The sequence below is a fragment of the Octopus bimaculoides genome, chromosome 4 (assembly GCF_046866305.1).
Source record: "Octopus bimaculoides isolate indiv1 chromosome 4, ASM4686630v1, whole genome shotgun sequence".
Taxonomy (NCBI): Eukaryota; Metazoa; Mollusca; class Cephalopoda; order Octopoda; family Octopodidae; genus Octopus; species Octopus bimaculoides.
Window position 1 is genome coordinate 140,477,668 of NC_142931.1, and position 20,000 is coordinate 140,497,667.

Sequence of the window (20,000 nt, forward strand, 5' to 3'; positions counted from 1 at the left end):
CGCTAGTTCGCCTCTAGGGGTGGTGTCGGCAAAAATGCTCTTCCCATGGTTTTGAAGTGCAAAAATAAAATTGGCCAAATAGGTCCGGAGTGGGATGATGAGGGAGGGGGTTGTAAAAAGAAAAGAGTTTTCAAAACTTTTTCATACAAAGCTGCCCCCGCCAACCCCATCATCTCCAAGGCTGTCTTTAAAAAAAGATGGGAAAAAACCCCGAGAAAATTTTCCCCACAAATTTCTTTAAAATCATAATTTATGCCGTTTGAAAGGGATTCGCATAAATTTTCATTAAATGATACCCATTTTCCAGAAAGTTATGAGAGAAGAAAGTCAGATCGTGTGAATTTTCCAAAATTCCTCTCTCCACCCCCTCGGAAAACTCTTTCCAATAAATCCTTATATACTCTAAGCGGTATTTGTATAAAATTTTGTTAAAAAGTATACATTTTATTGGTTGTTATGAGGCAACAAAGTCGGGAGCGTATACATCTGTTGTAATGCTCTTTTATTTTATTTTATTTATTTTTGCTTGCCTTTAACCCTCCAACGCGGAGTATAGGCCACTTACAATTGAATTCCATGTCGTATAATTTCTCGCTTCTGTACTTATACTCTGCCATGAATGTCCCCCTTTCTCTAGTTTCTTTTGTGTTGATCTACGCCACGAGTTCTTAGGCCTACCCCTCTTTCTATATCCATCCTGATCCCACTGTAAAGAACTTTTCGCTACATTTGGTGTGTCGTTTCTAATTGTGCTACCAATCCTCTTCCACTTTTTCTTAAATATTTGCTCCCTAATCGAAACTTGATTCGTTCTTTGCCATAGCTCCATATTGCCCTTTTATTTATACGATTTTTTCATTTCATGTTTATTTCATTCATTATTTGCAATGCTCTTTCTCCCCCCCCCCTCTCTCTCTCTCTCTCTCTCATACTGCAAAGCTTACAGATGGGCTGCTGAATTGTAATCTCTATGTGATTCCTGGTATCTCTAGCATTCTAAATGACCACGTAGAGGATGGGCTACTTTTGAATACGTTTAAAAGAGAGAGAGTTAAGTCAACATAATACCTATTTCATAAATTCTAGCGATGTCTTTCTGTGTTTGGTATTATTCTAAATTGATTTACTGATCGAATGAACACGATTGGACGAATAAAGGAGACAAATGAAAATTAGACGTTACATGCAAGAAAAATTATACAAATTGGGAATCAAAAGTGTAATGTCCCCGTAACTTAGTGGTTCGTTAGAAGAGACTGATGGAATAAATATCAGGCTTAAAAAGAAAATAAGTACTGCGATCGATTAGTTAAAAAAAAAATCCTCAGGGTGGTGCTCCAGCATGGCCGCAGTCTTATGAGTGAAAAAAGATAAAATATAAAAGATGAAAAACTACGCCGCTCTTTCCATTCTAGAATTTGTTAACTGAATATTTTTGATAAAATGAGATTTTCCGGAGATAAGAGAATAGTTGAAAAAGAAATAAAAAACAGAGTTGAATTTGTTGGTACGACTATTTTCCATGCTATAGGCCTTAGAATAAGCCAATGGGATCCCTGCTATCTCTAGCATTTTAAAAGACCACGTAGAAGATGGGCTACTTTTGAATATGTTTAAAAGAGAGAGAGTTAAGTCAATATAATGCCTGACTGTTTCATAAATTCTAGCGATGTTTATTTGTGTTTGGTATTATTCTAAATTGATTTACTGATCGAATGAACACGATTAGACGAATAAAGGAGACAAATTCAAGGAAAATTATACAAGTTGGGAATCAAAGGTGTAAATATCATAAATAGGGATTAACAGAAACATCGCCCTTCAAGTTAAATGAGACAACCCATAAATTTTAAATTGATAAAATTAATTACGTATGAGCAGTGAGTGTAATCTTAAAATACAATTAATATAGGCTTCAAATTTCGTACAAAGTCAGAAAAATACAATTAATATTGACAGATGAATACTCCTCTTTTATTTTACGTTATAATACACACAACGTTTCTTTTGATTAGAGAAAATAATGAGATAATCTGTAAATACACATCCGTTCTTTTAATTAGAGAAAGCAGATAATCAGTTAAGATTCTGAGAAACAGCTGCAGAATCGTAGGAGACGAATTCTTGTATAATTGCAGAGCAATGTTGACATAGAAAATCTATGAAAGCGTATTTATCGAATACCAAATTCCGATAGAAATAGAAGAGAACTACTCATTTTGTCCAGATCAGACTTCAAAGAAAACAATCGTTTGTGAGTGTGAAATAATCACTATGTGAGTATGGCGATTCAATTAAGTTAATGCGATTTTTTCTTTAAGTATAGTAATACAAAGAGTTTTCTGTCTAGTCAGAAAGGAGAATCTATCAACAAGAACCATTCAATGAAGCTCATTATCTGACAGGGACCGACTGGATTTCCTTACTGTCCCACTGTAGACACAGAAAAACCGCATCGGGTCCTCCAGGTTGTATATGGATCGAGTAATATGTAGGCTAATAGAGAGATAGATAGATAGATAGATAGATAGATAGATAGATAGAGAGAGAGAGAGAGAGAGAGAGAGAGAGAGAGAGAAAGAAAGAAAGAGAGATAACGTAGGTGGTACAAAGTGTAAAGTTGTAGCCTACACAGACCACAAATTTGAGGTTTGCACGGAAGATCTGGATAGGCTTTAAAAGCAAGGTTCCGGTTATCGGAGCTGAGCTCGTCTTTCCCGGTGCGAAAAGCTTAATGACCAGATTAACGAATTACGTAAGCGGGTTTTCACTGGGGCAATCTTCAACAACAAATTGTGGTTTACTCTGGAAACAGTGATTAATGAAGAATCGATAAACATTTAATCATATATTTGCGATAAAGAAAAATAGATAAGAGGAAAAACTAACCAGAGACTTATAAGAGAAACTTAGGAAGGGCATCGCAACTGACATACTTCCTGTGGGATTAGCTCTCGACCAGTTCTGTAAGACAATGCATAATCATTGCGTTGTCAGAGCTAAATCGCGTATTCAAAAATACGCGGATCAGAAAACTGTTTGATGAGCTCGAGTGAAAGGCGATCAATGTGATAACAAAACCACAGTTTGGTTTTTGACGGACAATGATGAGTGCATGCTACTCAATCTCAAGTAGATGTGTGCACCTTGACAACGGCAATTTCTTAGGATGTTTGGAACAAGTGGCAGACAGGAACACAAGATGGACATCAATGCTCACATCGACTTCCTCCCACAGGTGCAAAAAGCCGATAACAGTTGATGAAATACAGGAGGGAAGAGATTGTTCGATGCATGAGGGGCAAATCGCTTGATTTGGAAAGTCTACCCTACGAACTTTACGGTTATATGCTAGATTTTTTCGGCAAAGTTTGGCAACATCCATCGTATGGGGTACATCATACAGATGGTGGGGGTGGGGGTCCTGATCAATTCAGATCAAAAGAAAACCTTGGCTAGGATAAACCATTAATATTCGGTGGTTGTCCAGTCTTCAGGGGTTGGATTCTCGCAATGTATTGCGACATCTGCTCGGTGGCTAGGGTGAATGGCCACATATAGGAACAATTCAGTATAATGCACTCAGTCCATCAAGATTGCTCCTTTTCCTCTGTTTTGTATATACTGACTCCCGAGCCGCTGCTGAGAAACCTGAAACATTGAAGATATCCCGCGCAAACTAGAACGCGTCTCTGTATATACGGACGATATCATCGTAATGAAGCCGGGCACATTGAGGTGATCGGCACCACTGTAAGGGAACACGAAGCAAATAAAGGACCCGAAGCCAAACGCTAAATTCAGTTGAACTGCAGTTCGGTACATGGAAAAGCAAGTCCATGCTGTTCAATAGCATCGTGGTGCACCGGGCTGACGGACTGGTTCAGTTTGCTCTTCAGTTGGAGAAAAACTAGGACGTGGTGACGAGCAGGAAAGTTTGGGCAGAGGTGATGATCGCTTATGTCATCCGTTACTGCCTGAACGTATGCATTGCTTAATTCACATCGGACTGGAATGGGGTGTTTGCTCTCCAGCTTTTAGTAGAGATAGCGCTATATGATACAATGAGGAGGTTATATATATATATATATATATATATATATATATATATATATATATATATATATATATATATATATATAAAAGACTTATAAAATAACAAAGAAACAAAAAATCAAACAAGAAATAATTCTTCAAAAGGCTGAGAGATTCGAGGGCTGTCCACGGAAACAGTGGCAGGATGTGTGCGTTCTACCCTGATAGTAAGCTCGCAGCAACCGAAATAAGTTCGATTGAAATTTTCTTAGTGCTCCCCACCAAATAATCCTGTGAATTTTACAATTCTAAAGAAAGATCTCACAGTTTTCTAATTTGTTTAGTTCCTTCAGTACATTTCTCATTTTCTCTCTCTCTCTCACCTCTAACCCTTTTCACTACTACACAATGATGTAACCATTCAACGGCGGATCTTCTATTTTTTAAATACACTATAGACTAAAAATACACGTATAAAACGTGATCTTAAATTATTCTCTGCGAAAGTATGACAACGTACTCTGTCTGTCTGTCTGTCTGTCTGTCTGTCTGTCACTCTCTCTGTCTGCCTGCCTGCCTGTCTGTCTGTCTGTCTGTCTGTCTGTCTGTCTCTCTGTCTGTCTGTCTGTCTGTCTGTCTGTCTCTGTCACACACACTCTCTCTTTCTCTCTCTTTCTCTCTCTCTCTTTCTCTCTCTCTTTCTCTCTCTCTCTTTCTCTCTCTCTCTTTCTCTCTCTCTTTCTCTATCAGTCTTTCTCTCTCTCTCTTTCTCTCTCTCTCTCCGTCTCTCGATCTATCTCAACAGCACTAAAATACAGCATACTTTAAGAAAATAATTTTGTACAATTTTTAAACAACAAAAAGCTAAATCTCTACTTCACAATCTCTTCTTCTATTATATTCAATAGAGGCCACACTTGCAACACACTAAACATTGCATCAGATGACTGCATCTATTACACAGGTAATGAACGCCGTCCGCATTCATCGTCATAGATTCATTCACCAGCAAAAATCCACTAGTCTTTCTCTCTCCCCTCTTCCTGCCTCTCAAATTCCAATTTCAGACATCCTCCTTTATATCTATAAAAAATATTTCATTTGGTTAGAATAATCATTGTACATTATTTGTTGCATTTTAAACACCAGAAGTGTCTTTTATAAGACAATTCAATACATTCTATTCCTTTCATTTTGTATATTATACGCTGTTGCTAACCTTGAAGTAATGTACATTTCTTTTCTTTGTAGCACAATAGGAAAATAAAAATAAACGGTGGCATTTACCCTCAAGTGGAAAACAATGCACAACCTGACATTTAAAGGGCGAATTAAGCCAATACCTAACTAAAAGCTGGTTTTGTTTTCCGTTTAGGTCTACAACGTTGCAAAAATTGTTTTCTAAATACTGCATATCTTCTTTAAGATTAGGAATGCTTCAATTATAACCAGTTACTGAAATTAAAAAAAAAAGCTTATGGTGTTTCTAATGTACTACATTTTTTTACTTCAACCGAATAAATTTAGCATTTAGATTCATTATCAAAAACTCGCTCGCCTACATATTGTTGTTGTTCGCACTCCGTCGCTTACGACGTCGATGGTTCCAGTTGATTCGACCAACGGAACAGCCTGCTCGTGAAATTAACGTGCAAGTGGCTGAGCACTCCACAGACACGTGTACCCTTAACGTAGTTCTCGGGGATATTCAGCGTGACACAGAGTGTGACAAGGCTGACCCTTTGAATTACAGGCACAACAGAAACAGGAAGTAAGAGTGAGAGAAAGTTGTGGTAAAAGAGTACAGCAGGGTTCGCCACCATCCCCTGCCGGAGCCTCGTGGAACTTTAGGTGTTTTCGCTCAATAAACACTCACAACGCCCGGTCTGGGAATCGAAACCGCGATCCTATGACCGCGAGTCCGCTGCCCTAACCACTGGGCCATTGCGCCTCCACCGCCTACATACTAAAGCCACTAATAAATGAACAAACTGGATGTATTGTCTTTGTTTTCTGGTGCCTAAGTATTTCTGCAAGTAAGTTTTTTTTATGTAATTAACATTCCATTCATTTCTTTTTCAAAAATTTTTCATAAAACTGGTGTTCAGTGAATAGTCGTTGAGTTATGGGTGGGGGGGGGAACCTTCTCTACGCTTATAAAACTAAACAATAGATTATAACATTATATTATGACCACAGACATAAAAGAATCAAAATAAAAACTTTTAATAAAACAGCTCTGTTACAAATTTTAATATTCTCTCTGCATATATTATATTTTAATTTATACAAAACACAGTTTTTTTCCCCTATTTTATCAGAAGATATATTTCTTGCTTCTGCAAATTCCATATGATTCATGATTTCGGTAATTCGTGACATCAGTAAATATTATGACTGTACCTTACTTTTTTGTTACCTTTAGTTATGTACGCATGTATTTCAGAATTTATATTTCCAGCTAGAAGACATCTTTATAATGGATAGTTAAACAGTGTTTAAATTATTTTGCCAATTTTTCTCCTTTGAAATAATCCAATTTTTAAAGCTCTATTGAAAACCAGCGCTCATGATAGACGTTCTAATAAAGCTCAGTATTACACCATGAAAAAACGCTGCGTGATTTCTCGTTATTTAGAATCATACTTTGGCTTGCAGCGAAATATAAAAATGAATGACAGAAAACAATTCATTGAAAAAAATGTATTATAATAAAGATGGAAGAAATCACTTTCCAGTCATCTTTTCCGAATTATGATAGAATGTTGAGCTCTTTTCCACGGGCATCTTGTGATTATTATCGCAATGAAGACTATTGTCTCTATTCTTTTCCCGAAATTTCGAAATTTTCTTGTGGGCAACGCTTGTGTTTCTGACAGTGGTATGGTATTTTATACACTTATAGAAAAGAAGCTGATAAATGACAGTGAAAGGGAACTAAAAAGATGTTGATTAACTGCCCTGATGATTGTGATATACACACTTCTAGATAAAACATCTTAATTCATTTACGTTACATAGGTTTAATGCAATATGAATAATGCAGTTCCATGAATAGTAAGTTTGCTGTGGCTCTATTGCATCGATAGCGCTACTATTTAAACGTACGTAATAGAGACATTGTTAATATTGCATATCATTTTATATGATGAATCCACAATTTTGTAAGAGTAAGTTGCACATCTGCTATGAAAGTTTTCAAAAGTAAGTCTTGTAAGTTTGATTATATACATTCTTCTTTTTTTATAAAATAAATTCCTCGGAATTCTAATATTTAGATAGAATATTTTTTATCAAGAAATAAACATCAGTGCATCACAGCACCAGTGCACAATAATAATTGCAAAGGAATCACCAAGGATGGGAATGTTAAAAACAAAAGTATGCAACATGTAAGCCATCGATATAAACTTCTAGAGAACCCCTGTGCAGACACAAGAAGAAACAAATAGTTGCTATCAGATGTTATAAGGTTCTAAAATTCCAGGTGAAATGTTCAATAGACACGGAGCGTGCCGTCAGATAATATTCAATAACTTTTTTGAAAGGTTTGGAAACAACACATGACTGGTTCACACGCACACACAAGCAAAGGCACTCAGTCACACTATATATACTTATAGACACACACATCTCCCTCTCTCTCTCTCTCTCTCTCTCTCTCTCTCTCTCTCTCTCTCTCTCTCTCTCTCTCTCTCTCTCTCTCTCTCTCTCTCTCTCTCGTGCAACTCGTAGTTGTACACGTCGTAGGCCTACATATACACACCAAGGATCACGGTCATCTACGCTGGCGTGCAACTCGTAGATGTACACGTGGGCCTAACATGTACACACATACCTGCACAGGAGAATTAAAAATTACTGTCGATTTTAGCATTTATGTAACTTCTTGCGAAACCCCTGGACTCTACTGGGGGAACCCTAAGTTTCCGCGGAACCCTGGTTGAAAACCACTGATATATATATATATATATATATATATATATATATATATATATATATATATATATATATATATATATATATATATATATATATATATATATATATATATATATATATATATATATATATAGATATATATATATATATATATATATATATATATATATATATATAAATATAAAGGCGCAGGAGTGGCTGTGTGGTTAGTAGCTTGCTTACCAACCACATGGTTTCAGGTTCAGTCCCACTGAGTGGCACCTTGGGCAAGTGTCTTCTACTATAGCCTCGGGTCGACCAAAGCCTTGTGAGTGGATTTGGTAGACGGAAACTGAAAGAAGCCCGTCGTATATATGTATATGTATATATATATATATATATATATATATATATATATATATATATATATATATATATGTGTGTGTGTGTGTGTGTGTGTGTGTGTGTGTGTTGTGTATGTGTGTTTGCTCCCCCCCCCCAACATCGCTTGACAACCGATGCTGGTGTGTTTACGTCCCCGTAACTTAGCGGTTCGGCAAAAGAGGCCGATAGAATAAATATTAGGCTTACAAAGAATAAGTCTTGGGGTCGATTTGCTCGACTAAAGGCGGTGCGACAGCATGGCCGCTGTCAAATGACTAAAACAAGTAAAAGAGTAAAAGAGAGTAAGAGTATATATGCACATAAATGCATGCACAATGTATATATATATATATACATGTATGCGTCTGTCCACGCCAGGGAATATATCAGACAGAGCCATGTTGATACGCGCTGCAATGGAGAAGAGCTGTAAACTAACTAATCGCTTCTAGAACTGAGTCGACATAGAAATGACAAATCTCAGACTAGCTCTCTACTACGAGTCACAATAGAACTGAGTCGACAGAAAATGAGTCAATATAGAAACAGAAGATCTCTGACTTGCTATCTATGAGTCACAATAGAAATGAGCCGACATAGAAACAATGAATCTCAGACGATCTATTGTTATAATTTTGGAGTTGAAAGTGACTAATTGATAGAGCTGTCGAGTAGAAAACATCGCAGTATTCGTTTCGAATCTTGTGCTTTCGGTTCAAATCTCGCTGAAGTCCACTTCGCCTTCCATCTTTTCGGGTTCGATAAAGATAATAAAAAAAAGGACGAGTCTTGGGCAGTGGATGGGAGTAACTGTTAGAGCGACAAAGAAGATACCTTGCGGTACCTGTTCAGACTATTTGCATGAAGCACTTGCGACGTTACTGGAATCATATTCTATCAGCCTAAAACGGTGACTTTTTCCATGGAAAACATCGGTTTGTGCAGAGGGGAGAAACTTCAATGCAAGGGTAACTGATAGTCTTACGCAAAATTCTTGCCCAGATCTGCGCATACACATAAAGATAAATAATCAACCATGACTGACAAAGTTTCTCTACAGGCACAGTAACTTCATCCTAGTTTCAGAATAGTTAGATGTGTACCAGAAGGAATAGTATCTAAGTAGGTGAAGGCGTCAATTTTAGGAAAGCTGTTGGAACAGATGATGCATTCGGTGAAGCAAGGAATATTCAACAATATTTCAAAATTCCTTTTTCGTCTTAAATGTATATTTGAAACCTTGTCTTTATCTAAGTTAAAAATGGAGCTTAAATCAATCACATTTTCACACTGAAATTGAAGTTAGTGGGTCGGTAATAAACAGGAGAGAGATGGGTACAGAAGATTCAAAGCCCTGTCGAGACAACCGCTTGATAATTAAGTTTGTTTTGAATAAGCACGTGGTACTTGTACGGGGGCGTGCGTAGCAAAAGCGCGTTGCTGCACCCGACATTTGTTAGTGGTTTCTTACTCCTGGCGGATGACACCATATAGGCACGTGATGAACTGTTTATCCGGGTTTTTTTTTTTTCAACGTCTTTTCCGGTTTCGTTGTATTGTGAAGTTAACTTAATTCTAACAAAAAGTATGCTATTTTCTATTAATATATCTACCTTTAATAGACGGCTATATTTCACGATCAAATTTCTTTCTGTTTCACTATATCAACACTTATTAAACAATAATTTCACTTAAAGATACATTCGAATTTGTAGATAAATCATCAACTCATAAAAAATGCGAAACTAAAGTATCAAAATTCTTAGAAAAAACAACTTTAAACGGTTTTTGTAACGAATTTTTAAAATGTTAAATTTTTCCCTTCTCCACTGAACGTGACTTATAATGTTGCCTGAACAGCAGACATGGAATTAAAATAAAGGACACATTAGATGTAGCTTTTATCTTGAGCAAGCAGATTAATGAGTAAAAGAATCTAAGGCTGTCTGAACCGTCTTTTAATTTTCAGATATAGTTTATCAAGAACTACACAGTAACCTAATGTATCTTTTTGTTTTTTCTTTAAAGAGATTAGATGATTGTTCTACGGATATTTGATTGCTTTTTCTAGCAGGTTGAGCGATCTTGCAGTGACTTTCTCTTAGGCGTCTGTTAGTTAAACTGAAATGCACGAATATTTGTGCCATGTCTTTCAAATTTTTGTTTTAGTAGACTTATGATAGCGTAAGCTTGAAGAAGAATAAGAACGACATGCTGTCTGTTTGCTGAATTAATCTGAATAGCTTCATTCTTTTTCCTACATATTGTATCTTTAGAATTCCAAATTATAACATATCTTCCATACTAACATGCAATACCAAAGCACAGATTCAAAGTCTACAAATGCAGTTTGAATTAAGAACGTTTGTGAATCGATTATTTAAAATGATATTTCTTTCTTGTCACCATTTTATTTACAAGATTAAACGCATTTATCATATGAAAGAATTCATACAAATTACAATCTAAATAATTACTACCCTATAATAATACAGCACAATTCGCATAACTCTCAAAATATGCACATTAGATGTCTTACATAACCATTATTCGGTATTAAATTAGATAAAACATTTCAAATATTGCTCACGAAACAATGACCACCTACAAAGTAATACAATTCATAGTGCACATAATATAATCAACAAGCAGACGTAACACTAAAATTATATTAGAAATAGCGACACAAACTCTGCAAGATAGCAAAACATGTAGACTACATCTAGCGACACAAACTCTGCAAGGCAGCAATACATGTAGCGCACAATTCGCATAACTCTCAAAATATGCACATTAGATGTCTTACATAACCATTATTCGGTATTAAATTAGATAAAACATTTCAAATATTGCTCACGAAACAATGACCACCTACAAAGTAATACAATTCATAGTGCACATAATATAATCAACAAGCAGACGTAACACTAAAATTATATTAGAAATAGCGACACAAACTCTGCAAGATAGCAAAACATGTAGACTACATCTAGCGACACAAACTCTGCAAGGCAGCAATACATGTAGCGTACATCTTGTTTAATAAGTGAACACTGGCGATATTCGGTGTGAGAACAACCAGGTCGTTCAAAACAAGAACACGGAATGTGTGCTTAACCTATCGCGCCGCTATTGTGCAGCTCAGAAAAACAGCCTCTAGCATCGATTAAATATTAAAGAATCAAGGGAAAAGAAAATGTAAATGAGACAATGATTATTTATATTATTTTATTGATGTTTATTGTTTGTAATTAACAGCTTAGAATTGCTTACATTTGTTGATGGCCGAACACATCGTATGAATATGCAGTAACAAAAGCGCAAGTCATATCAATACCAGACTGATCCAACCATTTCAGTATAAAAGATGATAAGCAATACGAATATAACCGCATGGTTTAGCGAAAGTTTAACGAGTATTGACTACTTTGAATTTGTTTTTTCTACCGGACCACTAATTTACGGGGACGTAAAGAAATTAGCACCGGTTGTCAAGCGGTGGTAGGGGACAAACATAAACACAAAAAATATGTGTGTAAATATATATATGTATGTATGTATGTACACGACGAGCTTCTATACAGTTTCCGTCAGCCAAAGTTACTCACAGAGCGTTGGTTGGTGCAGGACTAAGTAGGATTCGATATAGCTAAAAATGAATACGGTCAGTAAAAATACCGTAAAACAATTCACCCAACTTTCTGACAACCTTGCCGAAATCCCACAGGAAAGATATGTAACAAAATGAAGTTCAAGCGGAGAAGAAGTTTTGTAGGAGTAAGAACTGGGTGTAGGGGTTAGTGTGGGCTCGGAAAATTGGATACGACATGGCTGATAATGCAGAGAATTATATATATATATATATATATATATATATATATATATATAAGCCGGGTCTGTGTGTATCGCGCAAGGGTAGAGATGGGAACGATGATTTCCCTTCACAAATACTAATCGGACTGAAACAAGTAAAGAGTAAGAGATCAACTTTTGTATTTTGTTTTACAATTGAAGCAGTACGCTATTTCTCTGTTTAATGAATCTTCTGAGACAAAACAAATCTGTGCGTCTTTGCTTTTCTGTTTACCAGTTGTGGTATTTTCTTTATTGTCAATATTCCTGTTTGCGCTCACAATTCTCTGTGGGCAACTTTTAAGAAGAAATGAAATTTGCATAAAAAGAAAAAAAAAAAAGAGAAAGCAAAAAGAACCTATTTCTCTAAATTCTGCATGGATAAATTTCAAACTTGGCGAAACTACTCGTGTGGTGATTAAGTTCAATGAAGAGTGATTTTCAAAACCGGTCTGACTACGACAACCGTAATCGTAGGCGTGGCTGTGTGGTAAGAAGCTGGCTTCTTGAAGGCGGCGAGCTGGCAGAAACGTTAGCGCGCCGGGCGAAATTCTTAGCGGTATTTCGTTTGCCGTTACGTTCTGAGTTCAAATTCCGCCGAGGTTGACTTTGCCTTTCATCCTTTCGGGGTCGATAAATTAAGTACCAGTTACTCACTGGGGTCGATGTAATCGACTTAATCCCCTTGTCTGTCCTTGTTTGTCCCCTCTATGTTTAGCCCCTTGTGGGCAATATAGAAATAGAAATAAGAAGCTGGCTTCTCAACTACATGTTTCCGGAGTAAATTCCACAGCGTTGCACCTTGGACAAATGTCTTCCATTATAGCCTCGGGCTGCCTAAATATAAGTCCGAATATGCCTAATGTAAAAACAATGAAATCGGAGATGGAAAAGTGAGTAATAGGTGCATATGCTATATTCCAGTTTTTTCTCCTCCATCAGTACCCATTCAACCCATTAACCATCAACAAACCCACTGCTTAAATATCCACTAAATATAGCGGTGTAACATTATTGCATATTAAACAGATTCCTGGCAGCTGGTATGTACATATTCATGAGTTGTAGAGATACCGTGTTTCGTTATGCATCTATGATATACTACAAAACATATCAAACAAACTGTAAGTCAATGATGTGTTCTACTGTGTTAGCAGTGCTATTAAATCATTTGTTAAAATTATCTCTACTGACTTTCTATAGAAATTATAGCCTGGACAATACGGCGTTTCGTATCCGAATATGCCTAATGTAAACAACAATGTGATCGAAGATGGAAAAGTGAGTAGTGGGTGTATATGCCATATTTCAGTTTTAGGCACCTTCGATTTCCATATTCGATTTCATTGTCGTTTACATTAGGCGCATTTGGATACGAAACGTCACAAATCAATGCTGGCTGTAATTTCAAAGGAAAATCTGTAGAGATAATCTTAACAAGTGAAATATAATTGAGTTCTCCGAAATTGTAATCCAGACTTAGAAATTATCAGAAACGCTTGAAGCTCTATCTAATTTCCTCAACGGTATTTGCAATAACAATTTCTTTTTCTTTTCTTTTCAGAGCAATATTTCTTCACAGTGCTGCTTAGCGAACGAAAGTAATGGACTCTTAAAACTGTTGGGAACATTCTTGGAACGCAATTCTACTCTGTCAAGCGTAGACAGTGACTCGCGGCTTTTGACAATTTCACAATACATCTATGTTTTCTTTACACCGTTAATTTTATCTCTAGGTATCATTGGAAACATACTGTCACTCAGTGTATTTTTATCAAAGAAGCTACGCCATTTATCAGCCAGTCATTATTTAATAGCGCTGTCCATTGCAGACACTACTGCGCTCATTTTTTACGTGTGCATCGATTGGTTGAAGCGAGGATTATCAATGTGGCCCAATGGTAGCTATATTTACTTATTACACACGGAAGGCTTCTGCCAACTGTTTATATACCTTGGTTATTCATCACGCTTTCTCTCGGCTTGGATTGTAGTAGCTTTTACTGTCGAACGTTACATTGCCGTTTGCCATCCATTCCAACGATACAGGTACTACACACGTCGTTCAACTCGGCGCATACTTTTGCTTGTAGTAATTTCATCTTTGATATTTAACCTTCATAAACCGATCCTAAGCGGAATTCATGAGGCCACCAAAGGTGGACCGAAAATATGCACAGTACATCCAAATTTCAATATAATATCATTCGTACTGGATAACGTTTTTGCATTTTTTATTACACTCGTTCCTTTCACAGTTATTACAATACTAAACAGTCTCATAATCCGATGTCTTCTCAGAAGAAACAGAAAGAGGAACCACAATACTGTGATTACCGAGGAAAACGTCATTCGTTTAGAATTCACTTTAATTCTTCTTGTAATATCTTTCTTCTTTATTGCTCTAAATTTACCATTTTTTGTAGTATGGTGCATTCAATTTTCTAAGGCTGTATTAATAACTAATGTTGATTTTATAAGAATGGCAGTAGATTTTGAATTTCTAAAGAGTATTTTATTTATCACACGAACTATCTTTTATATGAATTACTGCGTAAATTTTTTTCTTTATAGTTTCACTGGAGCATATTTTCGGAAAGAATTAAGTGCTCTATTCATCTGTAAACGTAATTCCTTGAATAGAAGATCATCAAGCATTGTACGCACAACAGCTGTAAGCTGTAGATCGATGCAATCTTCCTGGGTGTAACAAAAAAAAAAAAAAAAAAAGAGAAAGAAATTTACAATTTAAATAATCTCTACATTAAAATATTTTGTTGTGAATTTGGAAATAAGACTTCTGAAAACCTTATTACAAAATGATTTATACAAAAATTGTTTTTCAAATGATTCATAATCAATCCAACGTGCTGTTTCATTCATTTTATAAATTTCAGAAATCGATGAATGATTGATATATCAACATCATACATCGCAGATAGTCTATCCTAAACATCTCTCAATAATATAGCTCTCAAACAATAAACTACTTCCTTACTTCTAATCTGTTTTTACTTTAGTCAATCTCTTCATGCATACAATCATCACGTTAGACATGTTATAAGGGAGAAAATACCTTTTCAGCAGATTACAATATTGCAAACCAATGCCTAGTCATGAAAGAAATTCGCAAATTCCGGAAACAAATTTTCAGAAACATAAAATAAGTTCGCTTATCTAATCAAATAAATCTTCCACTGATAAATATTTTTCAGCGTTTCTTTCTCTTACATTCAACTTAGTATTTTATTAAGATGCTCACGCACTTTTCCACACCTATACTTCATGCTTCAAACTAGTGGCACTAAATATCACAAATTGACAACGATGTACATCAGATCTCATGGTAAGGATTTGATAAACTTAAAACAAAAAGATAAACTGAAAAGAAAACGTTATTGTTATAAAATATGTGTTAATATATGTGAGTCTGTATATTCATTCATTTGTTGCAGTCATTTGACTGCGGCCATGCTGGAGCACCGCCTTTAATCGAACAAATCGACCCCAGGACTTATTCTTCGTAAGCCTAGTACTTATTCTATCGGGTCTTTTTGCTGAACCGCTAGGGTACTGGGACGTAAACACACCAACACCGGTTGTCAAGCGATGGTGGGGGATAAACACAGACACAGTCACACACACACACGCATATATATATATATATATATATATATATATATATATATATATATATATATATATATATATATATATATATATATATATATATACATATGTACGTACGTATGTATGTATTTCCTTCTTGTATTTGGTTTGTAAGATACTCGATGTGAACTGATCTGAAGCTGACCTGGAGTAAAGGGAACATGGCATCGAGGAGGTCGCAGATAACAACGAAAGGAGTTTGACAAATATAACTGAATGATTGATTATCTAAATGATTAATCAAACAAGCGATTAGTTAATTGGTTAAATATTTACTCAATTAACGAATAATAAAGAAGTGAAACAACCAGTGTGTGTGTTTATTGTTGGTATTATAACCGTCTAGAGATACAATAAAAATATTTATTGCGAGAGTTATTACCTTTTTATGAATAATAGTTGTTGTTTTTGTTGGCACTCCATCGCTCATGACGTCATGGGTTCCAGTTGATCCGAGCAACGGAACGGCCTGCTCGTGAAATTAACGTGCATGTGGCTGAGCACTCCATAGACACGTGTACCCTTAACGTAGTTCTCGGGTATATTCAGCGTGACACAGTGTGACAAGGCTGGCCCTTTGAATTACAGGCACAACAGAAACAGGATGTAAGAGTGAGAGAAAGTTGTGGTGGAAGAGTACAGCAGGGTTCGCCACCACACCTGCCGGAGCCTCGTGGAGCTTTTATGTGTTTTCGCTCGACAAACACTCACAACGCCCGGTCTGGGAATCGAAACATCGATCCTATGACTGCGAGTCCGCTGCCCTAACCACTGGGCTATTGCGCCTCCACATGAACAATAGTAGGTTATAGATAAAGATTATAACTCTGAAATAAATGAATATTTTTAATTAAAAACGAACATGTTACTGTAATTTGTTTTCAAAAATTGAATAAAATTTTATATAAAGATCATAATTTTTATTCGGAAATTACTGAAGATATTCAGATTTATTTCATCAGCAAACCTTTCATTATTTGAATATTAATATCTCGGTATACTCATCATCTCTGGAAATCTACCACATACCGAGAACTTACGATACGTTAATTCGTTCCCTACAATGATTTTTACACATAGTCCATTTCACATTTAGTATAGCTAACTATTTTGATTTGATATGTAGCATCGATGAGAAACTTCTCAAAAAGTTATGCCTTTAAACAAGACCTTATAAATGCACTAGCATAAAAGAAACCTACATAATATGATACATTCATATTTTGCAAATTGAAGAGAGAAAGGTTGTTTTCCGTAATTAAAACGAAAACTTTCCCTGAAAAGAATCGAGAGTCCACTATAAACTTATATCTTTGGCACAACTTGTAGAAAATCTATTACAAAACCGTCTTTCAATCTCTGAACCAGCTCTTATATTTACATGGCATATTTATAAGTCACGAGAAAAATATTATAGTTGATTCATATCAGCATAACAAATACTATACGACGGCAGGAGAAATATATATGAACAAAAAAAAAAAGACAGCCCAATCCGGAGATTAACAATACAATATAAATGACTTGTTACACGTCCGGTGATAACCAGCTTTTGAGAAGATTCACATACACACACACACACACACACACACACACACACACACACACACACACACACACACACATGCACACACACACACACATATATATATATATATATATATACATACATATATATACATACATATATATATATATATATATATATATATATACATATATATATATATATATATATATATATATATATATATATATATATATATATATAAACAATATATGAGTGTATGCATATATATGTACATGTATGTATATACGTTCATCCACATGTACATATAGATACATAACTGGGTACATGACGTGGCAAAAGAACAAAGACAAAAATGGTAAACAAGGTGCAACAAACAAGCAGGTCACATAGAAACATCCCCTTCATCAGCTGCCACCATTAAAACTCCGGCGTTTCGAAGAATTAAGGCAGTACGCATCGTTAAAATGGTTCTTCCCACGAACACAAATTAAATTGTTTTCGTGGAGGGTAGTGGCGGACGGAAAACAAGACAGGAAAACGAAACGGTGAAATAAACAAACAAAAAGGCTGTACAGCCAGACGTGAAGTGTGTATGTCTCGAACGCTGTGAATTACGGTGGTTAGTGTTGTACGGGGGAGCTCCACAAACTACGGACCAAGACAAGGTGTAGAGAATATTCAGGAGGTGATGTATGTAGCTAGGGAAGTAGAGAATTTAGAGGCTCCATTTGAGAAAGAATTCAGGTGAGCCCGGTAGCGGGACTTGAAATAAAGATTGCCGCCGATATAGACCCTATATATATATATATACATACATACATACATACATACATACATACATAAATACATACATATATAAGTATACATGTATACATATATGTATATATAAAACTATATGTACATAAAATTACAGAATACTGAGAAACCCATAATTTCTTAACAGCTGTTTCAGTAAGCTCGGAGTTACGTAATAATCGTAATCTTCTTAATCTTCTGATTAAATACGCAGAATGTCTTAGTTTTGCAACCAGTAAAGTGTCAGTGACACAGAGATATTACAAAAAGTATGGTTTCCCTCATCAAGAGAAAATTGTTAAAAGCATTTCATATAGTAGTGTCTGATATTTAAGATTCGAAAAGAGAGACGAGGAAAAATACGAACAAAAGGCAGGGAGCGGGAAGAGAATATATGCGACGTAGGAAGGAGGAACAGAGGTAGAGAAAAAGAGGAGGGGAGGGATTTATATGACGTAGGGGGAATAAATAGAGGTGGAGTAGATGAGACAGAGAAGAGAGAAGATGGTAAATTTAAGGTCGTTGGAAGGGAGCGCCACTGGTGTTCAAGGAATCTAAGCAGTCAATAAATCACTTAGGGATGGTTGCTGACCAAAAGAGATTCAAGAAGAGATAATCAGTACAAGAAAGGAATAGGGATGGGGAAATTCGAGAAGGAAGATATGCTGAGATATGGAGAATGGTATAAAGAGAATACAGAAAGAAAATGCTGCTAGCATAGCTAAGTAATAAGCAAGAGCTTAACCACATTTTAGGGAAATCATAAAGACTTTACGTAATGAGTAAAAGGGGAATAAAATTCCGTGCTTACACGAGAAAATCACACGAGAAAATTACATCAGAGGACTTATTGTCTAACGAGGCATTATGATAGCGAAGAATAGCAAGCGATTTCCTGAAACACAGCTTACAATTACAGTGGTTAGTGTTGTACGGGGGAGCTCCACAAACTACGGACCAAGACAAGGTATAGAGAATATTCAGGAGGTGGTGTATGTAGCTAGGGAAGTAGAGCGTTTAGAGGCTCCATTTGAAAAAGAATTCAGGTGAGCCCGGTAGCGGGACTTGAAATAAAGATTGCCGCCGATATAGACCCTAATCTCGTGAGAAAGTGGGGTTATTACCCTGGATTTATGATCCGTTATACTCGAAATAGGAACAGAGGTTTTTATAGTTACTAGTATGGGGCTGGGAGAGGGCCTCACTGTTGTTATATGTGTGTGGGTTACTCGTATTGGTGGCGATGGTACCAGCGATTCTATTATCGAAGTGCTTAGGATTCCCGAAGCTAATTATATATTTGTGTATATATATTTGTGTATATATATATATATATATATATATATATCCGAGCGTCATACTAATATATACTTTTGTTATTTACACCACCTGTCCTCGTCTGTTGTTATTTTTTGTATATTCTCCCATATATATATATATATATATATATATATATATATATACACACACACACACATAGAAAGTATATGGTGCTTTGAAAGCCCACTACACGACATTAGTCAATCAAAAATACTCACCGCTAGAGCACGACAATGCCCTCGCTTTCACTGCCAATGTGACTGAGTGCGAACTTGAGGAATTTAAGATCCTGGAAGTGCTGTCTCACTCTGCTTACAGTAAAGAGCTTGCACCATCAGATTACCTTTTCCGAACTGTGCTTCATTTTCTACGCAAATTCAGTGAGGTCGAAAACACTTGCAGGACGCTTTTTACCATCTAAAATCAGCCAAATGGTATAAGCGTGGAATTGAACAACTGGCAAAACGATGACGGCAGACAATAAATTTTGATA

At 36.0% G+C, this 20,000-nt stretch overlaps 1 protein-coding gene across 1 annotated transcript in view; it reads left to right on the forward strand.

The window, feature by feature from the left end:
• The window catches only part of LOC106872733 (putative G protein-coupled receptor 139), an 81,931-nt gene extending 66,882 nt beyond the window's left edge, over window positions 1-15,049 (forward strand). Inside the window, exon 2 of the mRNA XM_014919818.3 lies at window positions 13,757-15,049. Within this exon, the coding sequence (XP_014775304.1) occupies window positions 13,757-14,902 (1,146 nt within the window). The 3' untranslated portion in view covers window positions 14,903-15,049. The remainder of the gene's footprint in view (window positions 1-13,756) is intronic.
• Window positions 15,050-20,000: the final 4,951 nt, after the last annotated feature.